At 43.0% G+C, this 19,267-nt stretch overlaps 2 protein-coding genes across 10 annotated transcripts; one reads left to right on the plus strand and one right to left on the minus strand.

Annotated features, from left to right (window-relative positions):
- Positions 1 to 503: 503 nt before the first annotated feature.
- Positions 504 to 6,436, plus strand: TIFA (TRAF interacting protein with forkhead associated domain). Of its 6 annotated transcripts, none has more exons than XM_063415089.1 (4): positions 504 to 655; positions 927 to 1,058; positions 1,808 to 2,009; positions 2,842 to 6,436. In XM_063415089.1, exon 4 carries the CDS (start codon positions 2,894 to 2,896, stop codon positions 3,482 to 3,484), a length of 591 nt encoding a protein of 196 aa, XP_063271159.1. In that variant the 5' UTR covers positions 504 to 655; positions 927 to 1,058; positions 1,808 to 2,009; positions 2,842 to 2,893; the 3' UTR covers positions 3,485 to 6,436. The 6 variants fall into 6 exon arrangements, with proteins under 6 accessions (XP_063271159.1, XP_063271155.1, XP_063271156.1 ...); XM_063415085.1 differs by having other exon boundaries at positions 2,881 to 6,436; XM_063415086.1 differs by having other exon boundaries at positions 927 to 1,054; positions 1,867 to 2,009; positions 2,881 to 6,436.
- On the minus strand, positions 5,017 to 18,694 carry AP1AR (adaptor related protein complex 1 associated regulatory protein). 4 transcript variants are annotated; one of them, XM_063415081.1, is made up of 10 exons: positions 18,428 to 18,694; positions 15,040 to 15,088; positions 13,930 to 13,956; positions 13,464 to 13,489; positions 12,960 to 13,056; positions 12,163 to 12,261; positions 10,287 to 10,345; positions 9,309 to 9,382; positions 8,447 to 8,575; positions 5,017 to 7,430 (listed from the first exon to the last, which is right to left on the minus strand). In XM_063415081.1, exons 1-10 carry the CDS (start codon positions 18,688 to 18,690, stop codon positions 7,165 to 7,167), a joined length of 1,089 nt encoding a protein of 362 aa, XP_063271151.1. In that variant the 5' UTR covers positions 18,691 to 18,694; the 3' UTR covers positions 5,017 to 7,164. The 4 variants fall into 4 exon arrangements, with proteins under 4 accessions (XP_063271151.1, XP_063271149.1, XP_063271153.1 ...); XM_063415079.1 differs by having other exon boundaries at positions 10,287 to 10,348; positions 18,428 to 18,692; XM_063415083.1 differs by lacking the exon at positions 12,163 to 12,261.
- Between the last annotated feature and the right edge of the window lie 573 nt (positions 18,695 to 19,267).

Below are 19,267 nucleotides of genomic sequence, written 5' to 3' on the forward strand. Positions count from 1 at the left end.
GGATAAAGAAGAATCCAGGGCTGTCTCAGGATTTGTAAAGGGAGGAAAAAAGAGAAGTAAGAAAATGTTTTTCAGATCAGTTCAGACCATCGGCCAGGGAGAATTAGGTTATTTCCCAAACGCCGTGCAATGAACCTGTACTGCGGTTGCTTAAAGCAAACAACCAAATATTTTAAAATGATCGATTTAAGAACATCCACAGGTCAACTGCTGTGCTCGCAATGCGCCGCTTACCAAAGCATTTTACCCCTCAAAGCGTTCATTTGCGGGATAAAACCGAAATTATTCCGTCTGACAGCTGAGCCCGCCAACTTGTGATCGCTGACACGGCTCTGAACACAGCTTCAGACGGTCCCGTAAGCCCCGGACAGACCTGTGGCTATTCCTTTAGAGTTATTCATATAACTCTAGGTAATAAATAATTTAACTATTTTTTCTTTTTTCCTTCTTTTTTTTTTTTTTTTTCCTTTAGTTTTAAAAAAGTTCCACTTCCGCCCCAGCACCGCCCTCAGCTCCTCCCGCCTCTCGCCTCCCGCCTCTCGCCTCCCGCCTCAGCTCCTCCCGCCTCAGCCCTTCCCGCCGGCTCCCGGAGGAATTACCGAGAGAGAGGAGCCGCTGGAGCCCTCGGCAGGTGCCGGAGCCCCGCTCCCGGCAGGTGAGGAGGCGGCCGGGCCGGGCCGGAGCAGGCCAGGCGGACGGGAGGGGAAGGAAGGGGGCGGGATAGATCAGCGGGCACACCGGGATGTCTCCAGACAGTTCCCGGGGAGACGGCGGGTTCGGTCGGGAGATCCCGGGCTCGCCGTGCTGTGAGGTGGGGAGGTGGCACCGAGCCTGCTCCGGGAGCCGGGGCTGGAGTCCGTATCCTTAGGGCTCCGCGTTGTCCTCCTGCCTCTGGAAGTGGGATAATGACACTCGCTTTCCTGTAGGAGAGGATGAGGTGAGGTCACGGTCGGTTTGACACCAGTGAAGGGACGGACAGCAGCAGGGCAGTGGCTGCCTTAGAGCTGCGGGAGAAATCTACGGAAAGTTTCTTTCTCCTGGCCAATACGCTCTAGTAAGTAGAACTCCTTTAGCATTTACGTGAAGGGGTATTCGGTGTGTTCAGCCTCGACGAACCTTTAAGGCAGGACCGGGCAGCCGTGCGGGTGCTGCCTGAGGTGGTCATGGATCTGGAGCGGGGTCTGTGGGAGCTGCCGACACCCAGCTTCATCACTGGGTGCTGCCGAAGCAATGGGTGGCTGTTCTTTCTTAATTAATATCGCCATTTGTAAAACTCAGTAATGTGAACTAAAGTCAGGGGGCACAGAAGTGTCTCTGTGGGCTGAACTGCAAAGTGAAAGTGCTCGGGGGTTTTCCCCCTCACCAAAGCTGACCTCATGTAATATCCCCTTACTGGTGCAAAAAGGAGGGGCAGAACTGGACACGTAAACAGTCTCTCCTGGCTCACAGAGCTGCTGCCAGCATCCCAGAGCTGGGGAATCTGCGAGGAGGAGGGGTTGGTAATGGTGCCACCACAGCTTGTCTCACAGATGCTATCAGGGTGTCTGTCTGTATCGCTGCCAAAAGCACAGATGATATTTCCTAGCGTGTTTTAAAGTGGGCTCTGCTGGAAATTCTGTGTTTCACCCATCATCTGTGCTGTTGCAGCCTCAGCCTGCCTCAGTACCCAAGCTGAAGTTGCTGAGCTACAGTGTCAGAACTGTGGCTGGTTTTGTGTTAAAGGTGCAAAGGAAGCAGTTTTGGGGTTTCACACAGAAAATGATGCACTGATACACCACCATTCACTATGCTTGGTGTTTGTGGGCAGTGTGTAAAAAACACAAGTCAACTCCATCATCACAAAACACAATCACCACTTAATTGCAGTGATGATTCACCTACTCATAAAGCTCTGAATGGAGCGGGTCAGCTCCAGATCTGCACAAGACACGTTGGGAACTTACTGCAGTCTGGATGCAGAAACATCTGCACTGTGTGATACCAGTTAAATGGCTGCTCACGTGTCCCTGGTGAGTAACTGGGAACTCATTTGCTGGTTTCTGCTTTCAAATAGCAAGACTTTTCTTTTCAAGACTCAGCTTTACTGTGGGAATACACTGGCCTTGCATTTAGAGAACCAGATGGCAGCCTTTCCTGAGCTGTCTCAGGTTTTATTAGGATGCACTGCAGTCGCTCAGACTTTGGACAGAATTTATTTTGTAAGTATGTGGTCTCTGTGCTGCATGTGAAGAACTTAAAAAAACCCACAAAACTACCAAACCCAAGAAAAGTCATTTTTTTAGCACTTCTGCAGCAGCAGAGAGCTGGGATTTTCCAGCAGACAGTGGGGAAATAGCTAGAGGTGGTGACAATTCCTCTTTTAGGCCTCATGGATAGTCCAGCTTTTGCAGTCAGTTTTTTTGCTGTCACAGCAGTCACTTCTAAACACTTTTTCTATGTGGGAGGTCAGCTCAGACCCAAGAGCCAAAGGAGTGCTGAATACTTGAATTACCACTGCCTACAGACAGACTGTGGTAAAACTCATTTGATGCCTTCTGGTCACAGGACACACTGAGAGCAGAGCACAGAGGCCCACCCAGTACTGTTTAACTCCATTTTACATCTACCAAGTAAATCTCACTGCTAGGTGACATGTTTCTTGCAAAGATGAATCTGCCTGTGAGATCCTCGTGAGGAGCTTGTTGGCAGCAATGGTCAGTCGTGGCTTCTGACCTCCCACTCCTGTGCTTTTGTCCTTTTTCATGTCAGCCAGTTATCTGGAAGTTCTGTCCAGTCAGTGTAGAGCAGCACAGGAAGAAGTATTTTAATGCCACACTGACACCAATCTGTTCGCTTCCACAGCGATTCCGCGCTGTGATTTTTCTGTTTTCTTGTCCTGAGGACTCTTCTCATCATGACCTCTTTCGAGGCAGCTGATACAGAGGAAACAGTGACGTGCCTCCACCTGACCTTTTACCACCCTGGCCAGGGGGAGAAGATGATGTTCCGCTGCCTGAATTTCTGCAGCCGTGAGCAGGTCAGGGCAGACGACACGGCCAAGTTCGGCCGCGACTCCAGCGTCTGCCGCTACAGCCTGATGGACACGCGCGTCTCCCGGATCCAGTTCTCCCTGCAGTTCTACAGGAAGCTCCACACCTTGGAATACGGCTTTGAGATAAAGAACTTGAGCAAGAAAACAAAACTGACTGTCGACCAAACAGAACTGGGTTACTTAAACAAAATCGACCTGCCCTGGAGGTGCATCATCTGCTTTGGGGACTACCAGATCCTAGCAGAGGTTCAGGAGGGGGAGGCTGTGGATTATTTTGAGACTCACTTACACTTGGCTGAAGCTCCGATCTTACAAGAAAAGTGCCTGCCATGCCTGCCATCCCTGCAGCCTGTACCCGAGAACGGCATTTCTCCTTCCATTTTTCTTTCCCAAGAGAAAAGCCCCACAGAGATTGATGAAAATGACCTGTACTTGGAGGATCAGATTTTGTAGCCTGCACAGCTTCCAACATAGATGGCTCTCACCTCAGTCCAGTGTTCTTGGTGGTGCTCACTGACTGCTGCACATCGGCCTTCTTTACTTGGTGTTTTCAGCACAGGCATTCCAGAACACTGTTCCACAGAAATGGATTCCTGCCACTGCCCTCACTGAGGCCTAAGGGCTCTCTGATGCCCACAAAGGCGAGGGAGACGGGCTCACTCAAATCCACGGCAGCAGGTTCAATCCCACAACCGTGGCCATGTGCCTTGAAGGAATATTTACCAGGTATTAATACAGAGCATGCACAGCAGGGTTTTCATCCCAGACAAGGGGTGACAAAATGTCTTGTTGCATATTATACATTGTGCTTTGCCTTGGACACCAAATTCCAAACAGTATTTTCTGGCTGAGGTTGTAACTTCACAGATTTTGCAACTTAGAAACACTTAATCTTTTATGTTTTTATTAGCTTCAAAGCAAGGTTTGTTTTTTTTTTTTACTTATTCAATTAACATATCTATTTTTTGCAAGTTAACTACTTTTGCTTGTGATGTAGACAAACATAGCATCAATGATCATGGTCTATAAAAATCCACATTATTTTTTTAATAAAAGCATTTTGTTCATTAGTAAAGATTTGCTCTATTATACAGCTGTAATCTAAAAGAATTTTTGGAGAATAAAATTATTTCCAGGTTCATCCAGATAGAGACTCTCACTGGCACTATTCCAGGCTTTCCAAAAGTGCCATTGCTCCAAGGTAAGAATTTACATAAATATTTTCAGGAAGTTTTCTACCTCTACTCCTCTACCCAAGTCTCTCTAATAATTTTCTTGTCTTTTAATGATTTCTCAGGTTGTTTCAGTCAAGTTTTTCTTTGTCAGGGGCTCAGCTTTCCATTGGCATTTGGCTTTTTTATTTTCTCAAGAATTTAGTTTGCTTGAAAGACACTGGGAAGGAGTTACCCATTTTATCATCCCTAGATATTAGGATGCATTCCAGCATTAATCATTCCAAGAAAACCATAATTATAACTGAGAGGAGGAACAGCTGAGATTCAGGCAACCAACCACAAGCGAGAGGAAGCCATGGGAGAGGCAATGAAACTCAAACACAGGCTTAGGTAGGATTTGTCTATTCATCTCATCCTTGACAAGATTACTTTGTTGCCATGTTTTCCACCCTTGGAACTAGGCTGTGGTTTCCAAACAACAATCACGTGCACAGCTGTATTTACCTGAGGTAAGAAGCAACCATGTCAAATACACATTTCAAAATGAATTGTCTCCTACCACTACACTGAGCCGATCAGCAGAAGTTAATTTACACAAGGAAGGTTATTTTACCTTTGAAGTGGGAGGGTACAGCTGCTCATTTCCAACAGGAGAAGGGCTCCATGCTCCAAATTCCTCAGGTTTTCTGTTATTGCAGCTCGTTTAGAGCTTCCCTTCCAAAGCAGCAGGTCCCCCAAAGGAGTGTGGGATTCAGCAGGACTCTGACATGGCTGCCACAAACCCAGCAACAGATACAACACTGACAAATGTAAGACTTGCTGAAAATTTTAATGACTTTTAAATTTGTACAGATATGCATTTTACAGTACCCTTGAATTGTTTCACATGAGCTGTTTATAGAATCTCTCAGTTTCTCAAATATCCACAAATATGGATCATCACTTCAAAGTCACTCAGCGTGGTGCACTGAGCACTGCAAATGTTATCATTAACCATGGCTACAGAACATGCCCATCACAGAAAAAAGCTGGAGTCAGCCTCCTTTTTCCTAAGTGCTTGTTCATCCTAAGGGCAGGACTATCAGCTAATTGACTTCCTCAAGGCATGGTCAGGATAAGGTCACCTTCTGTTCACTGGCCAGGAAAAGCAGTGACCAGTGCAGGGGAGGTGACAGTTTCAGCAGGTAAAAAACATGTTATTTACATGTTAAGGAAGTTGAAGTTGCCTTCCTTCCCATAGGAATATATTTTACAAAGAAATATCCAGGAGAAGTCACATAGCAGTAGCTCAGGCCAAACCCAAAATATACATTTGATGTGTACACGTCTTTAAAGCTCATTACAAGTATTGCAAATATAAATAATGGCATTAAATATTTTCAGTGACATAGCTACAACTGAAATGAAGAGATGGAATGTTACCAACAGGATTTATCTTTTCTCTCAGGTTATTTGTATATATTTAATCCCAGTGTGCAGTGGTTTTGTTCCTTATCCACGCTGTAATGACCTCAACATTCCAAATAGCTTCAGATGATCTAAACCAGCAACACAACTTTCACCAACAAATCTAGTTCTGATGATGACAGTGGAGGTTCATTACTTATCACAACATGTTCCTTTTATTCTAAAACAAAGTTAAACCCTGTCACCCTTTTTCCATGGAAAAACAAGGCAGCTACACAAAATAATGGCAGAGTAGAATGGCTTTACTTTGAAACTTTGGGGAAAGCTTGAGATCTGCAAGTATTTTGCAGGTTCTCTTCTGTTAAAAAGTAAGATTTACATGGAATACCAGGGGAGACCACACAGCACAGGAGACCACAGGAGACCGGTGGTGCAGTCACTGAACACCTCCTTGGATTTCAGCCCATGTTAGCAGGATTAACCATCCACTTTAGAGGCACAGGAAAGGCAGAGCACTTTAACACACTGTTAAAACATGAATTTTTCTTCTTTCTTTTCAAAATGCAGGTATAGAAATTCAGTCTTTAGGTTCTTGTTCTTCCCACCCCAGCAGCAGAGCCTTCATCCGTCCCCCAGTTTGCTCACTGAATGTTGCTTTGCCGTAATTGTTCTGATCCAACGGAATTATAAATTTTCCACAGCAGAAGAATTTTAAGGACCATGTAGCAACAGATGTTGGTCTGTTCAGAGGGGCTGGGAAAACAAGACTTTGGTCCTCCCAGTTCTCCACTGGTAAAAATTCCCATTTTATTGACACAGAGAATTTATATTCTATTTTATTTCTGCTTTTCTATCTAGCACACGCTTACTAAGTCTGGCATATTATACAAGACAATATCTTACCTAACCTGATGAGTTTTACTATGTTCATTGAGGTTAACCGTGCTTAGCATAAAATAATTTTAAAAAATAAAGTAAATGGGAAAAGGACAACACAAGACTAGGAAGACTTTAAGCTAGATGGGAAAATCTGCAATTTGCCACGTGTCAAATTTGTTTTGCAGCTCTTACTTTTGCACCCTCTAAACTGCTGAAGAGCAAGTCAAAAAGCACAGATCGGAAATAAAAATATTTTTAAATTATTTCTCTATCTTCAAGTATTAAATAAATTATACAAGACAGTTTCTGAGATAAATATTAGGCCAATGATGAATTTTAAAACAAAATCAATAGAAACATCATCCAGAAAAAAAGGCAAGTTAAAATACAGATAAGTCAAGCTATGAAGCTTCGATTAGTGCAGATAATTTCATTTTAAATCCAGATATCCAGAAATAGAGACAATAGAACCATCCCAGTTTTCACAAAAGTGGAGAAGGTAGATGATGAAATTGCACTTAGTTCTGAACTCGTTCAGACAGCGAGTCACTGCCATCCTCGCCGATCCGCGCAGGAAGAAGGGAAGCGGGTTCCGAAGGAGCGGACTGGCGTTCCACATCCCATCTCCCTTGCCAGCGTTTGGTGGCAGGCAGGGCTGTGCGGGCACTGTCACTATCTGTCCTGGGGGTCGCACTCTGCCAGCCGCACGTCCGAGGCCGACAGCTCCAGCACGGGGTTGACGAAGCCGGCGTACTCGGAGTTGCCGTTATCGTCCATCTCGGCGCTCACAAAGTCGTTCTCCCACTCCAGCCCGTTGGAGTCGTCGGAGGCTGAGGCTGGGTGGCTCCCTGTCTTCCTGCTGTTGAATTTCAGCGCCGCCCGCAGGATGTCCTCCTCCGTCTTGGAGCGTTCCCTCACCGGAATCATCCTGTTCATGCCTGGCATTTAACACACGAGTATGAGAAACGCATCCCTGAGAGTTTACATCTAACCTCTATGTTTCTGCTAGAAGAAACAAAGGTAAAATTTGGACAGATGTGGGATTCCTAGTGGTCTAGGAAAGGTCTTCAGTCTGTCTGGAAAGGGGTATTTAATTCCACACAAAATAGGGCAAAATATGGTTCTGGAAACTGCCCAAAGAAATCTGAGATTTTACTGATTTTGTCAGTAATTACAGACGCTCTTGTGGAAAAAGAAATCACCTACGGATTGGCAAAAAGAAACAAACCCTTGCTCATTTTTGGTGAGCCTTTCAATAGTCAAGGTTTCAACATTTTGCATAAACTTTCAACTAAGAGCTTTTGCAGGTTTAGCAAATAAAAGAGAAAGTATTGGTAACAATGAGGAAATACAGAAAACCCCTGTAACAGCAGCAATGAGGACAGCTGGGACACTCCTTGGAATGCAGATCTAAGTTCTCAGTGAATGTTACAGTACAAGTAATAAGGGTTTTCCCCAAAATATTTAAATCAGACTCCTGACCAACTCCCACATTTTAAAGGGAAGAACAAGTTCTTCCTTCTGCTCCTGGCTCACAGGAGGGCAGCATTTCTTTGTCATTACATTTGTCAGGAGTTTACAAGACAATTGCACAAAATGCAGGGAAGTGAATTTATTTATTTACTGGAGTATCCCAATAAATGAACTCATTCATTAGGGCTATTTCCACATTTATCAAAACAAGGAATTTTCTCAGTACAAATAATTTACAGTTTAACCTTGTCAGGTTAAACTGTAAATTATTATTATATTATATAATTATTATTATAATTATTATTATTTAACTGCATATTATTATTATAATTTACAAGTTAAACTTGTCAGAAATTCCATCAGAAATAAGTTTTATATCACCTTCCCTTTGGAAAACAACAGATTTCTAATGAGCACAGCTTAAACTGTCAACATCTTTAACATCTGAGTTCAGGATGAAGCTGAAATGCTGGATAAATACCTTCTTCATCTTCCCACTCCAAATCCAAGGAGGTGCTGTCATCGTTCCCACTCACTGATTTGGTTTTGGTCATCAAGTCACAACTGCTCTCTGTGTTGGGTGTCAGCACTGTGGCATCAGATGAAAGTCCTATTAAAAAAAAAAAATTAATTCATAAATGTTCTTGAATTTCAGGCTCAACATGCAGAAGTAAAATTTTAAATTAAGCTTTCATCATGTTTTGTGGCCCTTTAAACCTCAGGAAGTTTGGAAAAGGCACTTCATCAGTCCAAAGAATAATCAGGACCTTATTAATAGTCAGTATCACTGAGATATTGCCTAATTAGAACTAAAAAGGAATTTTATAAGCTGTAAGAAGAGCTAGATGAAGACTTGTTAAAAAAAAACCCAAATCAACCCTCTCCTCCCCAAAAAACTAAACAACTCAGTATTTCCTGAAACAGCCATCCATCGTCCACTTTAGTGGTTATCAGGTACAGTCACCAAAACTTACAGATAAAAAGTTATCAAATTGTTTTCCTTGAAACTGTTAGTGGAATTTTTAAATACAGGCAGCCAAATTCCCTCTTGCACTTCATTAGGAAAAAATTAAGCATTAATATGATTCTAATTGCTTTGCCAAGGGATGATTAAAAAAAGGTATAAACACACATCTTCATCTTCAGTACAGGGTCTGGTTTTGCAAGAAATCCAATAAAAAACCCCAGATTTTTAAATTACAAGTATATGTATACACGTTTTATATTTGTGCATGTAAACATAAAACTATAAATGATCCATGTTTATCTAGAAAAAGAAGCAGCACTGTGCCCCTCAGAGTCCCTTAACATTTAAAGATGTTCTTAAGGAAAGACAGACTTACTACTGCTTCGGAAAGCTTCATACTGGAATTTTGTGTTCCTCAGGAAGGGATCGAGATCTTCCTCTGCCACAGAGCTGCAAGAACAATGTGCAGTCTTTGAGCTTTAGAAACCTCCAAGGGTGTCATCAAAAACACATCAATCCACATGCCCTCAGCTCTGTGCTACAAAGCACACACACCCTGGACTAAATTCTTTACAAAATCATCTGCAAAATGCTTTTCTATTCCTATTCATCACATCCTCTCCCAGTCTGTGCTTCTGCTCAATTTGTACTAATATTCTAAATTAAAAATTAATTTATTAACTCAAAACAACTCTTCCCCTCTCTTCATCACTTTAGATAAAATCTCCTTAATCTTGACTTCAGTTTTTTAAGTAATGAATTCAAACCCTGTTCCTGCAGTCCTTTGTTTTTAAAATCTGGCCAGTTGCTACTCAGTTTTCAAAGCTTCTGTTCTAACTGTGCTTCCACAGCAAAATTCCTCCTGTCCCCCTTGTCTTCCATGCATGAGTTTTTTCTAAACTCAAACACCATTCCAATGTAATATTCTCCTTTTTTTTTTTTTAGCTTGTTTTTCCCACCACCACCACCACCACTGAACACAGAAGGTGGGCATAAATAAATAAATAAAATATTTAATAAATAAATATAATTAAGAATATTAATGAAGAAACAGGCAGACTCTATAAGGCATTAAAATAGCGCATTTCTATTGGGTTTTTAAAACAGGGTCCTGAATAATAAAAATATTTTTATGTTAGCTGAAATTTTACATATAAACACCTTTTTAAAATAAAGGATTTTGTGTGTGTGTGTATAAATATCTGTTAATAGCTGGGAGTAGCACTGCATGCAGCAGTCTAATAACTCCAGCCATACTCAGAATTAATCCAAAGTACCCCCTAACTTTCCAGATGAGGAACAGGAGTACAAACAGTCAAGACTCAGTTATCATGAATAAAATTTGTTCTCTTACCTCTGGAACTCTCCATTGTTAACAGCATGTGCTCTCTGCGTTATCCTGTGCTGCCTACGCTGCTATCAAGAAAAGCGGATTGTTGAAAAAGCTGAATACTCAAAAATGAGCTCCAACACTCAATCCTATTTTATGCACCCCAAAAAACCCCATCAGGTTTTAGAAACGTGGACACCACCTCAGTCATGACTGCACCTGTCTTGTCTCCTGTCTTCCTAAAGTATTTTCAGTGCACAACTAACACCTGGGTGATGTTTGATTTCTTTTCCTCCGTGCCCAGGAACAGCCACCCTGCCATTTAAAAGATAAATATTTCCTACAAATCCTTTTATCCCTGTGCAAAGCAGTACTGCCATCTCCTCTGGCTGTCTCCATCAGCACTAAGTGCTTCATCTATATTAATAACAGCTTTGCTGCCTCGCAGGGCCAAAAGTATTAATAACTCTGCTCACGTCAACTTCATCTGAGAATTGCTCTTTGCTTTGGGTGTGGGGAGGTAACTGCACTGGATCTAATGTTTTTCACATGGGGGGTTTGTTTCTGGCACACTTTGCATCTTGGATATCTAAGTAATAATAGTTGCAGGTTGAAATGAGTAAATGGGGAGCGTAGAGAAAAAAAGCAGTAGAAATATCACACTGTGGTGGTTAGAGGTGAAAAGACATAAGAACACAGTGAGGAACAGACAGAAATTTGGCACAACACAGTCAACAAATCTGTCAAAATCAATTACTGACACATGCAACGAATTTCTTTTAGGATTCCTATACCCACATTATACCAAATTTAGATTATCTCCTCATTTTGCCAGGTCACATCCCAATATCCAGCACTGCCAGTTCCAGGACACACGCATATTAAAACTCCCCGCTGTTACAGACCCTGACATTTGGTAGGGCAACATCAGCAAGCCAAATGAGCTTTAAAAGAGGCCATACTTCCAAGGAAAAAGCCATTTTCCCATTTGTGCCCACAAACAGCAGAGAGATGAGTGATGCATTCAAAAATAGCTTCCAGTTTATCTAGAGGGGCTAAGTGCTTGATGCATATCTGGACAAAAATGCTTCCTTAAAATCCTTATAATCCTTATGGGTTTTGAAGAGGGTGTTTGAGCAGGAGATAAGTGGTACTAATTTTACACAAAGAGGAAATTAAAATCTCTATAATTCATTCTATCTTAGGTCCTGACTAAAAGAAGTGCATATTAAAAATACTGAAAGACAAGAAATACAGCATTTCTTGCACAGAACTTCTACAAAACCAGTTAATGCCATCAAAAAAAAAATCTACTTTTGCTGGCTTTCTATAGATCAAAAGTGGTAAGAAAAAAAAGCAGACAAAAAGGTCAGAAAGAATTAACCCTCCCACACCAAAAGGCAAGGGGAGAGAAAGAAATGTGAAATGAGAGCTGTACTGAGTGACATAAAAATTAGATGAAAGCTCCAAAGCAGGGTCACTATACAAAACACAAAGATAAGGAACAATACAGTGCACAAATATATGAAGTACATACAGTCTAAATGATGTCACAACGTGTGCTTAATTTCAGAGGGTTTTTTAACCCAAAAACCATCACAGATCATTTGACATTTAAGATCAGTAACTTCTACATATTATATAAGAAGACTGTTAAGCTAATTATAGATTAAAATTATAACTCATTCAAAATCTATACTCAGCGACAGAAGCTGTTTCAAACAATTATGGTGATTTTCAGCTGTTCCAACCAGCTGTACTTTCAAATTTTGTGCTTGTTTCTCTACTTTACAAGCCAAAGCCATCTCCTCATCAGGTCTCCTGAGATGGAAAGGGTATCAGGGAGGTCTGCATACATGGGAACAGGCTCTGATATATATTGGGGTCTTTTTCCCCTCACCTCCAAGAGCTTTTTCTGCTTTGCTGCCCTGGCTGCTTCACGCTGTGCAGCATATAAAGCCTCCTCTTCTAGTCTTAACTTCTCCTCTTGTAAGGCTAACTGTATATGAACAAAACAGTAATGGTTAACAAAAGCAGAACCTATCTATCTTCCTACTAATAAAGTGCAAGGAAACAAAAGAAAAGCAGCTAGAAAATCAAAATAAAACAAAACAGACTACAGCTAAAGCATTAACTGAATTTAACAGCTTCCCTCCCCGCAACCAAACAGCCCAAGAAATTTAGGTAACTACTGAATAAACATTTATTATTAGTGAATTGCTGTAATACTTTTTCTATTTTATTATGAACTGCACAGTGAAAGATTTAATGATTTTCAGTCCCATAGTTCATTGGCACTTTAGATTAAAGTTCATTCAAGTTCTACATTGTATTCCACATCATATTCCATTAACTGCTGCAACACTAAAACAATAACAAATTATGTGTCTTTTTCCTTAAGAAAGTTGTGGACAAAATTCAGCACAAGAAAAGTTGAATCAAGAATATTCCCCATTTGGTCTTGCACTAAAAAAGGAGTCAAATTTAAGAGATCCTGGTCAGAGATCCAGCCTATTCATCCCGTTTTTCAGCTGAGGGGCTATTAAAAAGAAGGAATTTGTGCATCTTGTAGCCTAAAAAATAGTAACTGATGAACAAAACCCAATTGTTCCATGTGAGTGGAATCTCCTGGTGTCCATGGCTGACTCTAACATTTTTGGAAGAAAAACTATTCATGCTCTCACTGTAACCACTTACCTCCGACTGAAGCTTCAGATCAACAACCCTCTGCTTTTCTGCAATGGAGTCGTAGTGTCTGTCCTTCAGGTCTGCAATTTCTTCCTCAGTCAGAGGCCTGGAAACATGGGAAAAACACAAAAAAGCTCCATCTATTATTCATGCATGACAACCCTCATTTGCACTTTAACATATTTGTGTGCTCTTTCCTGACCAGTCCTTTAATGCAATCCAACAGGCTGTGCTTGTGGCCTGTTCCTCCTGGAAGTTCCAGTTTATTCAGGACAATAAACTGCCTCTCCTCACTCTCACAATATATATTATTTATATCTTTATAGAAAGTGTATTTTCAAAACCATCTCTGCTAACAGAACTACTGCAATAGAACCATTACCGTCATTGCAGTCCAAATCTTACTTTTTTCCCTCAGTTGTTTTTGTCCCTTGTTTTCCCCTTACTCCATTTTGTTTAATATTCACAGGGGACAGCAGAGGGAAGGAGAGGTCCTCAGTCTCTAAGTCTTACCTGTGACTGCTTCCTGGGCTTTCCCCCTGTTAAAATAAAAGAAAAAATAAGAAAAGTCTGATTTTTGTGAAGGCTTCCAAAACTTCCCTTAGCAAAGCAACCCAGGTCCATTTCTGTTCTCAGCCTGAGGGCACTTGCTGAGTCTTATGCAAGTGTTACATCAGGAGCAAATTCTCCTTTAAAGTCTTCCCAAACACACTTCTTCCCCACACCTCTTCTTTTCTTTCTTCCCAAAATCCCTAGTGCCCCCTTCCTTAATGGGTTATTTCCCATACTCCCCAAAACCAATCTCTTAGATCTTTATCCAAAGTCTTAAATTCATATTCCCAGTGCAAGGAAAACTGAAAGTAAAAAAACCCCGTGATTTAAGTCTACAACTCAGCTTAGAGTACGAGGAAGATTTGGATGCTGGAACCATTTTCAAGGATTGTACAAGCAGGTTTCACATGATGCCCCAGGTACTCACCTCATCACTTTCCACCAGGTTCTCAAACTGCAGAGAAAAGGAAATAAATAATTTTTACAATTCAATGTAATGAGTCACTAAAAACATACAGCAAGTATGATTTCATATTTTATGTGTCTTGTAAAAACACTTCTCCAATTCTAACAGTAGGACTGTAACCCTGCTTTCAGAGGAATTTTATTTTTAGAGTTAGACCTTTCTTCTTCCCAAAGTTTCTTGTCTTAAACATTACATTCTCCTAAAAGAAGAGTCCAAATTAAAAAGCAAGCATTCTCAGCTGCACAAACTCATCCAGCAGAAGTTCAACTGTCACATTAAAAAAAAAAAAGAGTAAATAGAAATCCTCTGTACTGTTTTCAGTATAGTAATCTTAAATCTAGTCAGTGCATCAAACAGACACAGAGATGAGTACCTACAGCAAGACTCCTTATTGACTTAAAAATTGGGAGGAGAACAATACCTCCTTTTCCCTGTCACATTTCTGAATGGGAAACACAACAGGAAGTTCTGCACCAGAACAGATTTCCCCCGCTGTACACATCTGACCCTTTTCTCGACAGCCAAAGCAGTAACTACAATAATTAATGTTATCCTCAGCTATGGGGGCAGTCTGGCTGGTCTAGGACTTCCAGAGCCCAGGAACACTCAGGGAAAGTAAACCAGGTAATTCCTGGTTAACCTTACATTTCCCTTGGCAACAAGGAGTTATGTCTGGAGGCTGGGAAAGGACCTCTGTAGGGAACAAAGCAGATTAGAGATGCAACATACTATCAGGTAACCCCATCAGATTCATTTTGTACAATCTGATTAGTGATCTTACAACCAAGTACTAAATACCCTGCACTTATACAAGCAGCAAAATCCCAACAAGCAGCGTGTGGAATGCTCTGGTGATGAGCGTCAGACCACCACAGATACTTCTCTTCCTTCCAAATGATGCATTAATATTCTGAGGTGCAGTAAGAACCACTCTCCACCCAGTGCAGCATCAGTCTGGGCTGGAATGTCCCAGAATATTTCAGTGTTCATAAACTGCAAAAAGTGTTAAAGGCATTGCTAGGATTCAGTTTTTCCCACTTTTTCTTAAATCCCGAAAATGTAAGCACTCACCTCTATAGTGAAGTGTTCTCCTGTTGAACATGTTCTAAAATACTTGGATCTGGAAAAATAAATTTACAGTTAGACTACAATAGACAGCAGAAGGTAAATGAGCCCAAGAATTTAAAAGAGATTTTAAAATATGTTAAATATAAAATAACACCAAAATCTTCATATATTTAACACATTGATTCATTCACTGGAGCTCTGCATCACTACTACAGCAGAGAGAGGCAAGAGCATGTAAACATCTTCTGTAGAACTGGGGAAAAAACTAAAACCCTAGTGAGATGAAATCATTTGTCAGGATGCTGGACTTGACATTTACAGACTATTAGCATGTTCTGCAACCCCTTTAATACATTTTTCCTAGAAAAAAACATTGTTCCAGGCAATTTCTGAAAACGCTGTTGCTCACCATGGCACTTAACTCTTTCCTGGCATCTTGTACCTCATCAATGTTAAACAACACGTTTTATTTTAATAGCTTGGTACATCCAGAAGGCTGAGCCTCAGAGAAAAACATCCAACAAGAGGTCAAGGCAATACTTTTAAACAACATATAATAATTTAAAAAAAACACGCTCCAATTTTATACAGGGAATTTGTTTCTTCTTTGATTCTTTATTCAGAATTCTTCCTATTTTATTTTACTTCTCTTACAGAGGACAACTAGCCCTGTCCTCTACAAAACCCAGCACAGTATTAAATTACCTGAGCACATTTTTACCTAGCCAAGGAGGTTTGGCCACCGTCCAGAAGAGCATTCTAATGTAAACACTCTTCAGTACAACATCCATTTCATCGAACTGTTTCAAAAACCAGGGTTTCCAGTTGCAAGTGCTGACGGGTACAAGGAATAAACCCAGGGCCTCAGGGATTTCTATACTTGCACACACGATCGTTCAGCACTTGCAACCAACACCTACTTTGACAATAATAAACGCAACACAGCAGCCAAAGCCTGAATTATTTTAATGTATCGTATTTCAGCTCCATCTCATTTTCCTTCAGAAGCCAGTTTAGGGAACGTCTCCCCTGGCAACTTGTTGCACTACCCACGGGCCCCTTGCTGCACAACCTTTCCTGCCTCTAGAGAACCTTTCCAGAGAATTCAGTGTTGTGAAGCCAGAGAGGAAAGGTCACCTGAAATCATGCACTACATGACAAGGATAATTGGGACATGTGGCATGAACACTTACAGCGATTTCACTGCTACCTTCTCTGTAATTTGGTGTGTAGAAGCCAATACCATTAAGAATCTCATTTAATAACACTGTAACAGGAAATTGTTCCAGGGCTATCTATGCTGTTAACAAACGTGTAATTCCAGTTTGCAGCGCCAGGCTTTAGGTAAATTACTTCCAACTTCCCAGACACTTGAGCTGCAGTCAGCTTAGTTGCCAGAACTGAAAAGTGAACTAAATGCAGTGCAAACTCCTTAAGTGTAATCACTAACAGCCCAACAGAAATGCAGCTCTAGGAAGAGCTACACTTTCAGCTCCTTGCTGAACAGGGACTCAGTCCCAGAAAACCTAATTCTGTGTCAGAGTTTGAGCTCATAAATCCCAGAACTGCTTCTGAGTAGTAGTCTGAGGTCATTATGGACACAAACAGAAGAGCTATCAGCTTCACCCCTGCACAAAACTTCAAGTGAAGTATCAGCAACCTATGAAAATGTTTACACCCTTTATAATTCTCCTTTAAGCTCTACTTTTCCATTGTTTTCTAAGACTTGAGGATCCTTTTGGCCGGATAGCTCCTAGAGAAAACCATTCAGTTGACAGGTCACAGGACCTACAGAGACAGTCAGATTAATCTTCCAAGAGCTGAAGCTATTAAGGAGACCAACTTTTCATACATATATACACATACATACTCCATACATACATCTATATTAAGCACAATTCCAAGAAAAATTAACTTATAATCCTGCAGGATATTAAAACACTTATTAAAAACTCTATATTTAGTTGTTTAATTGGGAATTTATTTCTTACAGGCAAATCCTGGAGCATCTAAAAATAATGAATCTGGGGTGGGAGGGAGGATCTGAGTGATTAAAATGATCATTAAGTTAATAAGCTACATTTTTACATTATGGTGTTCCAGAAACAGCCAAATGTGGACAATTCAATCTTACTGGCAAACTTTATAATAAGACACATTTTACAGTTTTGGTTTTAATTCCCTGCTCAGTGGAAGGAGAATAACCTCAACACTCTGATACTGCTCTGTAAACCACTACCACCACCACACCCGGAAAACAAATCTGATCTGAAACACAGGCCAGCAGTTCTCTGTACATTTTATATGCCAAGACTTTTTCTGCAGGTTGTGCAACACCTGAACAATCAGACAATACAACAGCAGGCAGTAAGATTTGTTTCACTGGTAAGGACAGCCTGATACTGGACTAACACATGCAGGGATTGTCACTACCCTGCCTGCTAAAAAAAAAGAGGTATTGGCCTGTGGAAGGAGACCAAGCAAAACACACAAAAAGGTGTGAGAAGAACCTTTCAAGTACTGCCTGGTGTCCTCAAAGCACAACAAACTGATACTTCAGTGCCAGCTGTCGAGGCATTGGAGGTGTTCTCATCCCCTCTGCTGGAGTACTAAAAACACAAGCAGGTATCCTCTGCAAGCACTGCCCTGGTTTTTCACCCATGTCTCTGACGAGCAGCTTGTCTGGAAGGCCTTTCAGAAGGTGAGACTCGCCTGCCAGAGCTGATGTGAAGTAAGAGGCCACGAGCTTGCATCATGTAAAATACCCAGTGCATCTGCTGAGAACGATTTCTATCCTAAAGCACCAAAAATAAGTGATATGTAGGGATCCAGTACGGGTCAGGATATGGAAAAACCCCAAGCATTTCCTGTTTGCTTTTCCATGAGCTGGTTGTGGCAGAATGAAACAGGTTGTTACACGTTTCCAAGAGAGAAGAATTCGTCTGAACCATTCTGCTCCTGATTTATCCCAACAGCGGCTCAAGCTCTGACTCACAGAGAAGACGAGATCACATTGCAGAAAACCGGGTGTTTTTCCATCTTTTGCACAAGCACGGCCGCCAGCACGGCTTTTGGCAAGTGACCTAAAAAGCCTCTCTAAGCATCTCCTGCCGGAAAAACACCGGTGCTGGCAGGGCTGCGGGGCGGTGACCCTGGAAGTGCATTAGCCCCGACCGCACAGACCGCACGGAGCCCGGCGGGCTCCCGGCGCCTCCCTCCGCCCGGGATGCTGCGGCCCCGAAGGGAACGGGCCCGGGCCGCCGGGAGCACCCGGACCCCGCAGCCCTCCCCACCCGGTCACCCCCTCCTGCCCCACGGGAAGGCGGAGCCGGCGGCCCCGGCACCTCCCCGCCCCGGGGAGGGGAAAGGAGCAGCCGCGGCTCCCGCTCACCCTCCGCCGCGCTGGATCCGGCCGGGATCCCTCCGGAAGAACAGCCCGCAGCACCACTGCGCCCAGCAGTTCCCCATCGCATCCTGCTGGGAGCCGCTCCTCCTGCCTCCCGGCGGGCTCAGGCCGCCCCGGCCGTCGGGAGGGGCGGCCGCGGACCCCCGGGAACAAAGGGCCGGCACAGCCTCATGGCTGCGCAGGGGCGGGCGATGCTCGCCCCGAACGAGCGCCGGCACCGCCCCTGGCACCGGCATCATCGGCCACATCAGCCCGCCCCTCGCCGGGACCGTCCCAGCCGGCGGAATCCCGCCCCGAAACCGGCTTCCCCCGTGGCCCTGCGAGCTGGGATCGGCTCACGGGAGCCCGCGTTTGAAGGAGGAGAATGTGCCCGGGCTGCCGTGGGCAGGATGGGAAAGCATCGCCAGCAGTCGCGTTTTCAAGGAGAGGAATTCTTTCAAAGTCCCTGTTATTATGAGGGGGGAGAAGGGGTGTCTCCGCAGTTATCGCTGGATCCGGGCTGGGTCAGTGCCATCGAGGAGGCAACAGTGCTAGAAATACCTGGAGCACAGGCACGGTGTGGTTTAGCGAGGTTTCTCGCATTCTCTGGTCTCTGTGGCTTCTTAAATCACAGCACCACACTGACACGTGGAATCACGGAATCACAGGATGGTTTGGGTTGGAAGGAACCTCAAAGTCCATCTCATTCCTTGCCATGGGCAGGGACACCTTCCACTATCCCAGACTGCTCCAAGCCCTGTCCAGCCTGGCCTTGGACACTTCCAGGGATGGGGCAGCCACAGCTTCTCTGGGCACCCTGTGCCAGGGGTTCTCCACTCTCACAGG

This window comes from Prinia subflava, chromosome 18 (genome assembly GCF_021018805.1).
Source record: "Prinia subflava isolate CZ2003 ecotype Zambia chromosome 18, Cam_Psub_1.2, whole genome shotgun sequence".
Taxonomy (NCBI): domain Eukaryota; kingdom Metazoa; phylum Chordata; class Aves; order Passeriformes; family Cisticolidae; genus Prinia; species Prinia subflava.

What these genes read in the sequence shown, in the direction of transcription:
- AP1AR (XM_063415079.1), bottom strand. Translation starts at nt 18,690, where the DNA reads ATGTGGCCGATGATGCCGGTGCCAGGGGCGGTGCCGGCGCTCGTTCGG. An exon ending in AGCCCAGGAAGCAGTCACAG is followed by an intron (nt 13,057 to 13,463) that starts GTAAGACTTAGA and finishes CCATGTTTCCAG; the next exon opens with GCCTCTGACTGAGGAAGAAA. An exon ending in ATCTGAAGCTTCAGTCGGAG is followed by an intron (nt 12,262 to 12,959) that starts GTAAGTGGTTAC and finishes GTTCATATACAG; the next exon opens with TTAGCCTTACAAGAGGAGAA.
- TIFA (XM_063415085.1), top strand. Translation starts at nt 1,954, where the DNA reads ATGCAGAAACATCTGCACTGTGTGATACCAGTTAAATGGCTGCTCACG. An exon ending in TGGCTGCTCACGTGTCCCTG is followed by an intron (nt 2,010 to 2,880) that starts GTGAGTAACTGG and finishes TCTTGTCCTGAG; the next exon opens with GACTCTTCTCATCATGACCT.